We start from the raw sequence: 16,600 nt of genomic DNA, 5'->3' as shown, positions 1-16,600 counted from the left end.
TTCGTCCCCTGGTTAAGACCTCGGGAGGCAACAACGCAGCTCTGATTATTTTCTATTATTTTGTTGTCTGTTGCGTCGCTCCTATTTAATGTCTTTTTGCTGCCTGCTCTCTGTGCCCTATTTAATTTCTTTTCGGTCACTAGTTTTCTCGACTTGTGCTGCTGTAGCATTTGAATTTCCCCAATGGGGCTCTATAAAGTCTTATCTTATCTTAGGAGCAGAGCAGCAAGAGAGCTGAACTGAAGTTGCGCTTTTTTACAGTTGGAGCTCCCCCTGCGAAGGCGACCTTACCTCTGCCGCACCGCTCCAGTCTTTCGATGCTCCAGGAGTCGTCTGCTAAGTGGCAGATGGCAGCGAGCCAAAGAGGTTATGGCAAGTTTAGGGCTGGCTCCCTCTGAAAACAGAGACGCTGTGGGAGCTATTGATTGACGCTCGGCTCACTCTGTGGCTGCAGACGCTTCCTGGGTTTCCCTTCTCCCTTCGCTGCATCTCTGCCACACTTTCTGTTCCAAGGTACTGAGAGGAATCCAGCTCACTAAAAACTCTGCTCAGCTCTTAAGAAGCCTGGAGGGGAACACTTGCTGTTTGCGTTAAATTGCTGCTGACCTGCGCACGGCAGGAGAGGTAGCTGCATGGTAGCCCTCTGTGAACTGCGTCTGACCATTTACATCAAGTTCATTTATTGATGCGTTCCTTGGATCCGTCCAGGTCTGACCGCGCCCCAAGTTTAAAACACATGTATGAAGGTGAATCAGGGAACACTTGTATAATTACTGCAGTCAGGATAATGTTCCACCGTGTCTTTTGGAGACGTTCTAGGTGATAGAAATGTGGCACACTCAGCACTTCGAGTCATTCTCAGCATGAAGAGACTTATCACACCAAATTAGCCAGGGGTTGGCTACGCATCAGGCATCGGTTACGCCCTGCAAAAAAAAAATTACTAAATGTAACATCTCCACCTTAGATTTCTTAGTTTGACCTAGATAAATAGTGACTCTATGACAGAAGAAGGAGCCACTGTAAAAAAACATCAATTCAGTCTTTAGTCATACACCATTTATACTTCTTTCCTGAACAAAACACAGCTTTTAGTGTATGACACAACTGTATGTCAATGAAACTGGTGTTTCGAGATCGATATAGATAGATGTTCAAAATGACATTGTTATTTATGCACTGGCATCACCATTATCAGTCCTTATGTATGAGTCCAGTAACACAACACTTTAATTTGGTTGTTTCCACTCATGAGGAAAAGATAACTGCGTATAACTGTTTGGTCCTACAACCTATCAGAGCCATTTTGTTGCAAACTAATTTTACTCCACAGCACTCAAACGAACCCATCCAAACGATCTGATTGGCTTAATCGCTTCCCAAAGGAGTGTTTCCAGACCAACTTTCTGCCACAAAACATATTGAGTCCAGAAGTTTTTTCAAGTTTTGATCTCCTACTAAGGTAGGAAACCCATCAGTTTTTACTCTCTTTTAAGTAAAAATGGACTAGAGGCTCTCTGTGAAAATGCAACTAGTGCATCTGTACACACTGGAGGGCATCGTGTGACAGGTGACATCTCTCTACGCTGAAGAGCTGCTGTTCATTTTTTTTTTTTTTTTTTTTTTTGGACCTTTTGTCTATTTACCAATTCAGAGCACTTCTGCTGTTTCTCCTTCAGTATTTGCTGGAGCGTGCAGTTGCCTCTCTCCCGCTGAAATGGATCTACGGCTGCAGCGCCGCTTTCTTCTGTGCTGATGCGCCTTTAGTGCTCAGCATCAGTCTTTTTTTTTTTTTTTTTTTTTTGAGGGCCCCTTCAGCATTGAATTTTCCTTTAATGCTCTTTATTTCCCACTGAAGTCTGTTTTTGTCCTTCTGGTTGGCAGCTTCCTCCCCCATGTCATGTTGATCTCTATTGATCTGAAACAGCATCTATACCCTGCTGCTCTTAGTGACTGTCAGTTCTGTACCACTGGCAGTTGACGGGATCTTTTTCTCTTTACCACATGTCTCCAGACTGAGGGCCAGCTGCAGCAGCTGCTTCTGAAGCCTCTTCAGCTGGAGGTTATATCCACTGTATTACAGTGAACAAGTTCGATGGCCTTCCAGATAAAACGTTAGAGACATTTTTTTGTTTTGTTTGTATTTCTTTTGATTTCGTGCACTTGGCGATCTGTTCTGTGGGAGGAGGAAAGGCACCAAAAGGAGAGGTGCTAATTATTTCAGCAGGTGTGCTGCTTAGTGGAACAGGAGTACTTTAAGTGTGTCTATAGATTGGCTAAGGTGCCATAGCTGTTTGGATTATTTAATTTGAATATTGCGAATAAATGTTTGCTGCAGCTGCATGGATGTCTTCACGAGTCAATCGATCCAATGGATGTAAAAGGATGCGTCAGATATGATTAGTGGTACAGCAGCCCCTCAGTGGCTTATACAGTGGTACACCCCATGCATTTGTGAAATATTGCATTAAGAAGCACTCTTAGGTCTTCAGGTGTAATTTCTTATACAGACAAAATACTAAACAAATCCTAAAACAGCCATTAAAAACTTCAAATTAATCGGTTCTATAAAAATACATAAGAAATGTAGAGTATTGGGTCATTTTGGTACCAGTGATCCACTAATGAAGGCTGTGCTTCTCATTAAAAGACACATTTTTCTGCTGCTGTGCTTCGTGTCTATATAAAGCCAGTACTTTTGAAAGTTCATCAGAGACAAAAATGGCTAAAACAAGGAACCTAACACAGTAAAAACAGAAAACAGGGTACAGCTGCCACCAGATCACCAGGAAGTACAGATGTAGTCCTTCAGCAGCAACCAACAGCTTGGAAGACAAACCAAGATCTGGCCGTCCAAGGGTTTCTTTAACAAGAAATAACCACATCCTGATCCGCATGTGCAGGGAAAACCGCCGAATGACATCACAGTAGCTCCAACAGCAGTGGTCAAACCAAACCGGTGTCCAGTGCTCCACCTGCACCGTATGTGGTCGACTTTTAGATCTTGGGTTAAGGTCCTACAAGGCCGTCAAGAAGCCCCTGATCAATGAGAGACAGAGCTTAGCCCGGCGTCGTTGGACCCAAGCACAGAAGAACTGGACAATCAGGAACTGGAAGAAGATTCTGTGGTCAGATGAGTCCAGTTTCCAGGTTTATCTTCCTCCTGCTAATATGAGGGTACACAGAAGGCCAGGTGAACTTTGTTCTTTCAGTCCATGTTCTTCCACCTTCATTTTGTGATTAAGACTTTTTAACCTAAACGTCAGAGTTGTCTAAGACCCTGGATGTGTCTTCTTTCTCTATGTGGCTCAGTAGGTACAGCAGGTTGTCCACAGACCAGAGGGTTCCGGCACAGGGTGAGGTGTCCGTGAGCAAGACACTCAACCCCAACATGCTTCCACGTCGTGCACTTCAGCCCAATGGGTAAATGTATCATTGTTACAGTAAAACCTTTTAGTACCAATAGGTGGAAAAGTGCTATATAATTATAAAGCCATTCACCGCTATGATTTTCCTCTCTGCAGTGAGTCGTCTATAATGAGACAGTTGCTGCTTTAACTGAGAGATGACCAGATTAACTCAGCAGTATTTTCTTTCTCCAACTTTGTCTCCAACCAGACTGCGTCCAGGCTGACCAGCCAGTGATCTTGTTTATCTGCCGTGCACCAGACGCTTTGAGGACCTTCAGTCATGTGGCAGGTTTCAAACACAAAATGTGACAACCTACAGATGTGATGGAGTCCCCTCGGGTGATGTACCAATTAGAACTCAGAGTTTTGCTTGTTTTTGGGGCTGAACCAAACTTTGTTTCTGTGCCGAAAAAACCACAAAGCCTGAAAGTGGGAGGACGAAAGGTGTTGTTGTTGTACTCTGTATTCCGGAGATGCAAAGTTTGTGTCATTGATTGACAGATAAATGGAGCAAACAGACAGCTGGTACAGAAAGTTTGGTTTATGCTGAATATAAATTGCATTTAAATAGCAACAGTGAGGAAGAACATTCACTCAGCAGGTCTACATGTGAGATGATCCAACTACGATGTCCATGATGGCGGAGTCGTTGATACAAAGAACTACAAAGTCGTCTGTGGCGGGGCAAGAAGACATTGACCAAAAGTCTGACCATCAATCCAGTAAGACACATTTTAAATAAGAGGTTAACACTGTAGGTGTAGAGATTTTATTCTGATACAAACTATTAGGCTGAAATCTGATGCTAATCAACAACCACAACACTCACTAGCTGTTTCTGGAGCTTTTAATCAAACCATATTGTTCTCATAATAAAGACCGATTTCCTCGTTGTCATAAATTTGGATCGGAGCGTCTCCCGGTTCCTTTACAATCCCTCTTTATCGTCCATAAATGGAAGTTTAGTTGGCATTGTTTTTCTAAAACTGTTTTCAAAGGTTGAGAATGAACTCTCAGGCTACACTCTGAGCCAAGGCTGAAGAGACGTCCAAGACAGAAAATTGAAAACCTTCCATTGGATGTAGCGGGCTTTTTAATTTAACCTTTTAATCACAGTAATGAAAAGAAAAAAAAACTTGAATGAACTGTTAGGTGCACTCTAATAAATCATATCCAATCATAACCAAATCAAATCCATCTCCATAACTGAGCAAACTGCATCCACTGATACAGACTGTGCTTCAAACTTTGGGGAAAAAAGCTTGTAATAAGGAATAGAGTAACCCTTTACATAAACATAAATAAATGCATCATGTAATTAGACACTATGGGCAAACTACAGTTGGGTTTGTAGTGTTTCTTTATGAAGTTATTTCTTAAAGCAGATAGATGGTACTTGACCCAAAGAAAAGCAAACACATTCAGCAATGAATATTTTCTACGGAAAGAAAATGAAGCGTGAGAGAGCATACCCGAGAAAGTAGCAACCAGAAAGTATATTTTTTCCGGTTTTGAATGTCAAATTCAGTGCAGCTTATTCATCACTGATGTAATGAACTACAACCGCGGGTTCTCCGCCAGCGAAACCTGTCGCATTAGGGGTTAGAGACTTTCTACGTTTCCATGCTGTAGATGACCTTGGTTTGTTAAAAGCAGCTGCAAAATGGCAAAGACTTGTGAAGTAGGCTCGGAGAAAAGGTCGGGTATTATTTGTGTGCACATAAAGAATAGCAAACAAGGTCAGCAATATATATATATATATATATATATATACACACAAGTCTATATAAAGTCAAGAGGGGTTTGGAAACAGAGGATTTGATCAGCGGCAGATCGGGCCATGCAGTTGTGAGTAAAATGAGGCAGCGAGGAGCGCTTCAGAGAGCAACAAGAATTAGCAGATTCAGGCTGATTCACAGACCGTTAGAAATGGGATCAGTGAGTGAGGACACAAGAAGGGAGGGTGACACAGCAGAAACCATTCATGAGCTCGGCTAGGACTAGATTTCGCAAAAAAAGAACACACGGAGAAAGGCGGCGCACTCCCGAAGACGTGTGTGAGTTTCAGATGAATTCAACCTACGGGGATTGGAAGGTAGAAAGTTTTATGTGGAGAAAGAGGAGAGGAAGAAGAAGTGGAGACGCTGTGGGCACAGTGAACCATGGAGGTGAAGCTGGGGTGACTCTGCTTGAGTCAAGAAGACTTCATTGGACACGGTTTAGATGCAAAGCCTTCTGATGTTTTTGCCATTTTAAACCAGACAAACTTCCAGAACTCTTAAAATATAAGCACCTTCAGCTTTGACGTTTACTATATAGTGCAATGAAATGAATATTTGTTTCAGTGCGATTGTGGCAAAGTAGTGAAAGCTCACATCCATCTTCCGCTGTTTTGACACCAGCCACATAGTTTCAAGCCAGTCTCGGCGTGATCAGTTAATATAAAAGCTCCATTATCGGCCGAAGCCAAAGCATAAAGGGCTTTTGATTATGACCCGAGAACATGAAGCCGTTAATACATCACCGTTTCTCCCCCGTGTGAAATGTGAAAATCAGAAACTTGCAAACGATAAATTAGAGTTCATGAGGACAAATCGAGCTTTTGAGAGAAAATTGGAACAAGTGAGTCTAATTGCTGAGACTGAACCACTTTTTTTTTTTTTTTTGTCGTCAGGAAAGGCCCCTTCGCTGGGTTTTAAAAGCTACTGGAGCATTTCCAGGCAGAGCCTTCTCTGGCAGCAGCAGCACGCGGTAAATGGATACGTTTCTAATGAAAGGCTTTTAGGGGGTATTGATTTTTTCCATAAGTATGACTAGCAGTTTTGTCCTTGACATACATTCAGAGGAATATGCAGATGGTTTATGAAAGATTTATATGCGTTTGTGTCTTAGCAGCACAACTATTATTTTGTCTGCGACCGCCTGCGCAAGTGTCAGTGCGACATTTAAAAAGTTATTGCACAGGTGCACAGGTGAGGAGCGAACTGTCTAACCGGGGTCTCAGGTGGCGCCAGAGACACTGCGCCTCCTCCTCACCTCGGGGCAGCGCGCTCCTGTCCGTGAACATCATTCATCGAAATATCTGCAGAGTAATCACTTGTGCAGAAACCCTCCCTTGTACTCCTCGGAGTGGGGAACTTCGAGATGCGAGTCAGCGTTTTTTACTTTGTGTGACCAGAGCTGCAGGCTGTCATTACACTAATGCAGCACCGCTATCCAACAAAGGATCTGCCACCAAGAGACAGAGAAACAGAGAACATAGATCTCGAGGTAATGGACTGACCCACATTACGACCTGACACGTCTTGGCTTTTTAAAAGAAATGCACAATTACTCATCATTTATGCATTCGAAGCAGCGGGATTTCATTATATGTTAGGAGGAATGTCACGACAAGCCGTCTTCAAAGGCAACAGTTAAAATGTTAACGCTAATGGGGGATACTCCCTCTCACATTGCTATAGTCACAGCCACCCTGTTGTGCAATTTATCAGAAACTAGAGGCGGCCACGAATGAATGATAAAAAAAAAAAATAATTTTTAAAGGATGTGCTGCATAGAATTGCTTAAATGTAGATTTTTAGCCTACAAAAGGTGCCACAAAGCGGCGTGCTAAAGCCACTGCCTGCTCTGGTGCAGCAGGCCGTCGGTAGAAGTCACCGGCTGCTGCACCGGCCTCATAATGTAAATTTGTTTGCAAATTGCTGAAAGCAGCATCCAGGCTCAGTGGACTCTCCCCGGATAAATACTGATTAGATTTATGGCGCAATCTCAGATTTCCCTTCCAGTGAACACGCAGGTGACATTTGTTAACGGCCGCGGAGATGTACGAGACGCATTTGTCACGACAGACAGCAGGTTATAAACAGCTCCCGCCGCGGTGACTTCTAGAAAGTTAATCTCTCCCTCTGTGCCTCGCGAGGGCGAGTGCACTTTGTCATTTCTTAATTGCATCTGATGGAGCTGATATTTAAACACAGCAACGCCGTGGAACACGCTGGGAAAATGAGTCGGGCTAAATTGACTGTTTCTTTTAGTCTGACCTCAACTGTGGCACAATATTTATGGACATCAAAATATTTTTGTTGAGAAATTACCATAATGTGAGGAAGTGTTAAAATAATAATTTACCACTGTAAATAGGTGTGTTACCACATAAAAGTATTTCCTTTCTCAGTCATTTCAGTAAGGATGAACAGAAAGAAGCATCACAGCCACACATACAGTAAATAAAAGTACTACGCAACTAGCTAGTGGTCATTTAGCTCATTTGTTAACTTGCTAATTGACATTCACACAGGGTTCCTAGGCAAGTATGGAATTTGATTTTAAACCATATTCGTATTTCCCATACTGGTACCACTGTTCAGTTTTCTAAAGCATAAAATTATGACTATCTAAAAAACAAACAAAAAGTTAAATCTGGTTTTATAAGGCGCTTGGCAGCACAGCTAAAATGTTTACATGAGATCACGCAGTTGGCTACATAGATAGTCATAGATGGATGATCAATAAACAATAAAAAAAAAAACAATCATAAAAAGAAATGTTTGCACTGAATTTATCTGGGTCTTATTTATATGAGATACATTAATTAGCTTTAATCCTCTGGAACAACAAATATATTCAGATTAATGAAAGCTAACAATTAATTCCATAATTTATTTACATGATATGAAACTATTTACTCAAATATAATAAATTACTTTTTTTGGTGGAATGTGAAAAAAAAGTATAAATAAATAAATAAAATAAATACAATGTGACCACTGTCACTCACTGCTCCATCAGTTTGTGGGTCCTTGGCCTGAAGACCTCTGTTCTATTTCATACAAAAGAACTGGACTGAAGAAGACTTGGAACTGGTGACTGAGATCATAAATAAACTTGTGAAAATATTTACAGAGGTTATAGCCGGGTGTAGCCACAGTTTAATTATCATTGGATAACAATAAGAATCTGGTAACGTGCCATTTGGAGAGAGTTCCAACCAAACCTCTGCATGCAACAACTGGATAGTCCTCCGAGCAGTCAGAGCAACAAACCACGTGACACATATAACACTGTTAACTGTTTGTCCTTTAAAGCCATTTTGCCGTCAGTATGACTTACATGAAACAACGGCATCTAAACATCTTATGATTTGAGTGTAGCCATGTATGTTGTACTGGATGTTGTACTGCATGTTTCTCCCTGTGTCTATGTGGGTTCTCCCCGGGTGCTCCGGCTTCCTCCCACTGTCCAAAGACATGCTCGTTAGGTTAATTGGTGATTCTAAATTGGCTGTAGTTGTGAGTGTGAGTGGTTGTCTGTTCCTCTGTGTTAGTCCTGATATAGACTGGAGACACCCCAGAAAACAAATGGTTACAGAAAATGAAAGAATGAATAACATCCACACTTTTTAATACGATCTATGGTCAAAATACTAGTGAGTAAATGTATTGAATTGTCAATAATTAGCTGACCTCTATAAGTAAAATGTAATTAATGCAATCACTGGAAAATATTTTGTTTTGCAGATGGTAGATTTGGAGCTAATCTTCTGTATTTTATGCACGTTTAGGTAATTAGAACCAACAGAAACATCCCCGACCGAAAAACAAAGCTATGCTAGTTCCAAAAATCCTCCAAGTTCCTCGAATGACCACTTGAGGCCGACTCCAGAAGTGAGTCCGTCCCCAAATACCTCCGAGTTAAAATGTCCAACAGCAGAAATAAATGTGATTAGAGGCTCGCACACAAAAAAAATGCTTTTGGCCTCTTCTGGCTGATTCCCTATTCATGACAAGTATAAATATAACTTACATTAAGTCACACCATGCCTTCAAGTCACCCATAATTACAGCCATGGTCACTTTGAGTGACAGTTCGCTAGCATCTTCTGTCTCAGCTCCAGTGCCAGAGAGACTTATTCAGCATCAGCCCCCTTGCAACACACTCTAGAAATGTGATTTGGCTCACTCTGACCATTGATCACAGAACATATTTTATTTGCCCAAATTAAACTGCTCTTTGCATAAATGGGACTGATATGGCCATTAGGTTTTGCAGTGCTATGAGATACTAATAGGGTAATGAGCAAAGGCGCCGTCTTCCCTCAATCACTTCGGCATAAATTAAATACCATTCAAGCTCTACTTGATAATCATCTTTTTTCTTGTAAAAATGTGCCTAATAATTCCCCCAATGTTATCACTGCAGTGGATGTTATCACTAAATGTCAGAAAATGTTAGTCTGCATGATTGTGTTTCCGCATGTCATATCAACAACAATTTATCAAATGTTTGTGCAGAGAAAGTATGTCACATGTGACCTTGTGTATTCTGGACGACCGAGTAGAAAACGGAAGTGTCAGACACCTTACATCCAGTATCTTAGAATACAATTAGCTAAGATTGAAGGTCTTATTTAATAAGGTATTTACTACTTATACCACCAGACTGGAGCTTCATTCAGAGTTTATTTCACCATCTAAATGATGCATTTATCCTCCTAAAGATATCATTCAAAAGCATTTAAGTAAAAACAGACGTACCCTATTCATCTCAGGCCAGTTCTCGTAAATAACAAGCCCCATGCATAATAAAATAAAAAAAATGTAACGGCATGGCAATCTACACAAAAAGTAACATCCTAGTATTATTTTGAGTTGAGTTAAAAGAAAATAGAGAAGACAGAAAGTATTTGTACTAAAGGGTACGTGCAAATAAGATACGAATAAAAACATATCCTAGAACAGATAAATCATTAAACCTGGTGTAATACTGACGATGTGGATGTCTGCACTCCAGGTCAGGAGCCTCCTTTGGAGCAGCTAGAATAATCTTGTTTGAACCAGAAGTCTTGTTTTTTTGTTCAGATTTTGTGTTGATGCCCAGCCACAGCAGGTGACTTCTACAGAGGAATGCCATTAGCTTTGTTTGCATCTTTCTTTGGACGACGCTCTATGAAACTTTCAGAACACCAGCTCCCCAAAGACCTCTTTTGTTCTCCTGCTCATTGCTGAGTTAGTCTTAGATTATAGCCATTTTTCTTTCTTTCTTTCTTTCTTTCTTTCTTTCTTTCTTTCTTCTTACAGGAAGGAAACTCGGGAGGAGAAGTGAGCAGGATTATTTTTTCTCTTCCTGGCACACAAAGCCCAACCTAAGCAGAATGAGTGAGTGGAAAGCGTCATCATACCGTTTTGAAAGGGATAAGAGGATGATTATTACACTGAGCCAGTGAAGCACTTCTTAAAGTTTGTTCTTCCCAGTGTGCTCGTCAAAGTGCCCTAAGCAGTGCATTCAGCCACAGATGCTCATTTGAGCGCTTTAATTTGAGGGGGAAAAAAGGGCCCATTTCAATTTAATTTACCTCGCAGTGGTGCCGTCTAAAGGTGGGCACATAATAACGTCAGCCTAATCTATCATTTGTCTTGTGTCACCCTTCCGACTGTTAAGCGAAATTAGCAACAGTGAGGTTGCAAAGCGTCTTTTATGGTCCGGGGAGGATCGATGCAATCGATGTGGTAATTTGCCTTCGGTGAAAATTATTTCAAGTCGCGTCAATTGGAACAATATGGGAAGCAGCTCTGCTGCGGTGTGAATGTTTTAAATTGGAAACAGTGCATTTCCACCTAGAATCTGTTTTATATCTGGACAGCCTGGCCCATCTGGGAGAGCATCAAAGACCCTCTAAAATCCGGGGTTTTGTATCGTTACCTCCCTCTGCTACTTTACATACAAATAATACATTCATACTTCCACCGACCTCCTGTCTCACTGAAATCCCACGTACTCATTATGTGTACTGTGTGATTTTAACAAAACTAATCCTGCATTGTGAATTCTGGGGCTCCATAGGAGACTTTTAGAAGTCAGAAAAAAGAACTCAGATGATTTAATAAATATGCTCCCAGTGTTATCTACGAGGAGGTGGCATCTTTTTATTATTATTATTTTTCCTTTTCGCTGTTTTACAATAAGGATCCACTAATAAATGTTTGCAGCGGCATCATGGAAAGTGAATGATCCAGTGTCTTTGGAGCCAGACGCATACTCGAGACTTAAAGTCAGAATATTGAAGCCTCCTGCTCCTTGGATTTCACACATTCTTTTTCAGTTCCGTCTCTATTTCGTCCCCCAGTTTTAGGACAGTGTAATAATAGATCACTGACGCGTGCCTTTAAAATCGACACCACACAGTGCAACATGCTGAGCTCTTTGGAGTCTTCGCTTTCTTTAACATTTCAGCGTGATGAACATGACGATGACGACGATGATGATAATGATGATGATGAAGATGATGAGCCGGCGTTGATGATGAATTAAGGAGTAAACGTGATACATTCGTTTGCCTGCTCCAAATCCCGGAGAAAACTTTAGTCTTGAATTACAGACTAAACACACCGTTACAAGAGGTTTCCAAAAAGCCATTTTGGCATCAGCTCTAGATGAGGTTAAACACACATTTTATTCACAGGTAAAAACGTTAACAGCAAACATTCAAAACACAAACTCTGCTTTTGTTATACGAGCAAGCTGTTGCGTTTATGGGCCTCGATGTGGCTGCACTGTCTGGGCCTGTATCACTTTGATCTGTTGCTTTTTTTTTTTTAAATCTACATGAGTCTGAGTGGTGATGTGCTATAGAAGCTACTGAGCAGATGTAAGAAAATATCAGAATGGAGTCAGGTGAATTGAAATCCACTGCTCTTGTCCTCTTGTGTAACTTACTAGTTGTTTTTTTGTTGGTGGTGCTGGAAGAAGAATAGGAGTGGGGTTGTTTGAGCACAAAAGTCACTGATTGTCAAAGCAGAGGGACTCTTTGTCGGGGCTGCTCCGGAGCGGCTATGTATTGCATGCCTCAACGGGGAAAATGTCTTCGTATGCGGGTGGCAGCTCACTGGGGATCGGGTAGGAGAAAGGGAAGCAATGATTGAGCTCCGGGTCCGTGGGCGAGTATCCCGGCAGCTCGATTGACGGGTGTCCCCCGCACTGCACCTCGGCACCTGTCTCGTCAAACACATTAAAAACACCCAAATTAATGTAAGACACCGGCTGGAAATCCGCCGAGGAGCAGTCCCGCTCCTCGCTGAAGATGATCGCCCCGGCGCTCTGCCTCTGACACTGTCTGCTCCTAGAAAACTGCGCTGCTTTGTACCTTTTGATGATCACCAGGTTGATGAGCCCGAGGAGGCACTCCAGTGTGCTGAGAACAGTGGAGATCACCAGAGTCCGCTGGTAATCCCTCAGCTGCTCGCAGGCAGTGTTCACAACCAAAGAGTGGAAGCAGTAATGGGAATATTTCCTCTCCACCAGAGAAGCCGTGTCCCCGTCCACCACCGCGCCGGAGAAGGCAGTGAGGACTCCCAACAAGAAGACCACAACACCGAGGAGAAAGAAATTCCTGCAGCCGGGCTTCTCCATGCAACAGAGCAGCCCGGAGCCCAGCAGGACCTGCCCGATTCCCACAAGTAGCCCGGAGTAGAAAGCCCCGGCCGCCGAGCCGAGGTGGAAATGCGCTTTCACCGTAGATCCCAGCGAGACGCATCTTAATCCAACGACAACTTCGCACAGGGCGCACACGAAGAGGAGGGTGCCGGAGAGGACGGTGCACAGTCCTTTCCCACTCAACTTCATTATATTCCACCTCTGCCGCTCTCGATCCCTCTCCCCCCTTCTTCATCCTCCTTCGTCCTCTCCTTCGTTTCCTCTGGAAGCACTCTCACATTGGGACATCATCTGCCCGTGACTCCTCCGGTTCAGAGCGGGCGATCCTCGCCGCTGCTGCGTCTCTCTCGCATCCCCGCAGCTTTACGGGAATATATAAATAATTAATGGCAACAGCGCGTTCCTCTCTGCACTTATCGATAATCCATACACAGCCAATGATCAGCCCAGGCAGCAGCTTAAATGACTTAAGAAGCGCTCCTCTGACCAAAAGTTTTTTTTTCCTCCCCCCGAAGAGTCTCGCCTGCTGCTGGTCGCCGAGTCGCCGGGTTGAATGATGAGTGGTGTCTTTGTGGCAGAGAAGGAGGGGGCTGCTTCGGGAGGGTCCATGCTGACCAATGACCAGTGACCCTCGGGCCTTCAAACTCTTAAATTGTGTCCGAGCGACTTTATAGCTGTGTGGTGTTAAACTGAAAGGTGGGTGGACGGCATTTGGTTGGTGATCAAACGAACAATTCCCCACAGGGACAGAAATAATTTGCCTTTCACCAACATTAATTCCTTTACGCAGCCGTAAAGCCCTCAGCCTCGTAGTAAAATCATTGGCAGCAGCGACTGGAAGGAATTTAATTTGTGCAAATGGTAAACTGTGTTCTGTTGGTGGGATCACGATTTCTCCAATGAGATAATTTAATTTCCATTCCGATTCCAATTCCAATTTTAACCAGTGCCTGCAGATATTAGGCTCATGCGTGAATGTATGAGCTACACACACACACACACACAGTGAGCTGTGTCTGTGTCATCACTGCGTACTTTCTGCTTGTGTTGGGCTATTTGTCTCCTAATCACAAACATGGCACCAGTAACAGCAGAGGGAGGCTGTGCGCTGTCCGTGGTGCTGAAACATCCAGCTCAGGTCATCTGACCGGACTCCTCCTCACAGCTAACCAAGGAAAAATCCTTTCCAAAACTACATGTCTGACTTCGTTTATTTAGAACTAATGTATTGTGTAGGTGGGCGCCTACGGGAACTGCAATAAGTTCAATGCCCACATGACCTCGGTGCTGACTTCAGCCAGGCGGAGAGAAACAATCTAAATAAGCATCATAGGGTTGATGGCTGTTTAGAGACAGGCATTCAGTCCCAAAACAAATGTAGAAGGACATGCAGTGTGAGTCATCCACAGTGCATGCTGTAATGCCCGGCAGAAGCTGCTGCCCACAGTCTAAAAGTAAATGTTTGAGTGTGAAGTCCAATATGGTTCCTATTAAAAGACAAATAGGATGGGCAGACGAAGAGGAGATTCCACTAATTCCACTTTCATTTCAGGGACTTTATGTGGACAAATGTCTCCTTTAGCCCTTGCGTCATGAGGGGTAGCAGCTCTGAGTGCTCCATCCTGACTCTTGACTATAGCTGAACATGCTAACAGGTACTCCTATTGTTTACGTATGTGTCAATAAATGAGGCTAAATGTATAGTCTGCACTTACTTAAACAGAGTATGAAAGTAAAAAGGTCAATATTGATAGTAACAGCTAAACATGCCACATAGTTGTAAGCAGGCTAACATTCCTACATTTGTTCAGACTCTAAAAGTAAATGAGTTTGGAGACCAGAAGCTAACAGCCCTGCAGTGCTTTGAGCTAAATGCTAACTTCAGAAATCTAATCCAGACTACTCACAGTTATTTCGATTAACTTGTTAATGTTTAGCAGGTACCTATAGATAAATCTCTCTAAGATACCACCCATCACCATCTTTGTTTAGGCTACAGGCACATGATAGTACTAAATACACTAAATAGCTGCTTATGCTAAAAACAAAAAAGTAACAACTAAACATGCTAAATAATTCAGTTGTAAGTATGCTAACATCTGACAGTGATAAACAACAGCCCGTGGCTGAGTTGGCTGGTTATGGATTAAAGTTTTAGATGCATTAGAGGGAACTTCAGGAGAACACAAAAGTTATTTCAGTTCATCCTGCCGAATGTCTGGACCAAATTGTATAAAACAACACACACATAACTTGATATTGATACGGCCTCATGGGAAAGGTACACGGATCACTAAAGTTATTAAGATTTATTATCTATCTCATAAGTGTCCGTGCACTATTTCATGGGAGTCGATCCATTGAGAGTCTAAACCAAAGACGACTGCCAGCTGAAAACAAGTTTCCAAAATTTAAGAATTGATCATGTGGAAAAAAGTTCAAGGATATACGAGTTGATGTGATAGTGTGACCTGCTGGCAGAACATTGTAGGTTGTTGGAGTTATTTCCAGTTCATTTTGCCTGGACATGAAATTTCTCAGAGGACAAGCGAAAGTTTTTGAGTTAATTACCCAAATGTTTGAGGGGTGAGAATGACACCAGAGAACGTCCAATGCCCATCCATTCATCACAATGAGCCACCTCATTGACTGTACCAGTACAGCTGCCAGTAAGCATGAGCGCCACTCTAATTAGGTCATTACTTCTTTGCATGGGTGTGCACATAAAAGAATGTGATGCTGATGAGCTGATGATGTGCTGATTGGTCGACTGACCGATTGATTGATTGGCAGCCCTGCTTGCTGGCAGTGTGGGTCAGTCCATTGGCAGCGCTGTAGATGTAAACACCATCAGCAGCAGCATTATGAATGACTGGACCCATCGCCTCGCATCCTCTGACCAGGCGTTAGCTTGTGTTACAGCATTGTATAATGTCTGCTCTTTGTGTGGCAACAGATTCAAACCAGTTTTTTTTTTCACATTTGTTTTGTTCCACAATGTGGGCGTCGTGAAACCTTTTGAGTCTGTAGCTGTGATCAAGAGCTACATAAATAAGACCGGGGCATCTCAGAGAAATGGCTTCAGTTATCTCACAGGACGAGCAGCCACAGGTACGCAGCTTGCATCTTAATCTTAGGGAACGCTACTGGACTCAATTGCCCGACAAATCTGATGAAGCAGAAGTTGTTAACAGCATATGTCTGTCATCGGGGCACAAGGAGAGCCTCGCTCCCCTCCATAACACAGACAATTTCCTTGTCATGGTCACAAACCTTGAAGACAGTGTTACTGAAGAAGAAAGCAATTCCCGTCCTAATAGGTTAGATCACCCCTCGCACACAAGGCAGCGAGAGGTAAAGGGTTGTAGACCACAGCAGAAATATGTGGAAATTGTCCTGATTTAGATGTAGAGGACATTCTTCAGAGTGTGGTAAGAATACAGTAACCTGGCAGTATTAGTGGCACACAGAACAATGCAGACAGATCACTAACACGGTGCTAAAATCCCCTCTTTCTACTTCAAGAACAGCAGCTTAAATCACTACAAGACACTGTGTGTGTGTGTGGATGTGTGTGTGCGTTTAGGATCCCTTTGCTTCTGGTGTGCCAAGAGTCAGCTGTGAAGGGACTGCTTCTGCATCTAAGATGCAGTTTTACAGCAACAGTTACAACAGCGGTGACAGGTCAGCCTGTAAAATCCAGTGTTAGCCTATAAATATTAATGAGTCTAAAGCAGTCTCCACTGTCGATGGCTGGA

The 16,600-nt window shown here is 42.8% G+C and overlaps 1 protein-coding gene across 1 annotated transcript; it reads right to left on the bottom strand.

Moving 5' to 3' along the window:
- Window positions 1–11,843: 11,843 nt before the first annotated feature.
- Window positions 11,844–14,049, bottom strand: LOC125008193 (transmembrane protein 271-like). The gene has a single exon (XM_047585317.1). It carries the CDS (start codon window positions 13,029–13,031, stop codon window positions 12,240–12,242), a length of 792 nt encoding a protein of 263 aa, XP_047441273.1. The 5' UTR covers window positions 13,032–14,049; the 3' UTR covers window positions 11,844–12,239.
- Between the last annotated feature and the right edge of the window lie 2,551 nt (window positions 14,050–16,600).

This window comes from Mugil cephalus, chromosome 5 (assembly GCF_022458985.1).
Source record: "Mugil cephalus isolate CIBA_MC_2020 chromosome 5, CIBA_Mcephalus_1.1, whole genome shotgun sequence".
Lineage (NCBI taxonomy): Eukaryota > Metazoa > Chordata > Actinopteri > Mugiliformes > Mugilidae > Mugil > Mugil cephalus.
The sequence above is the reverse complement of the archived record's forward strand: the minus strand, read 5'-3'. Positions and strand labels throughout refer to the sequence as shown.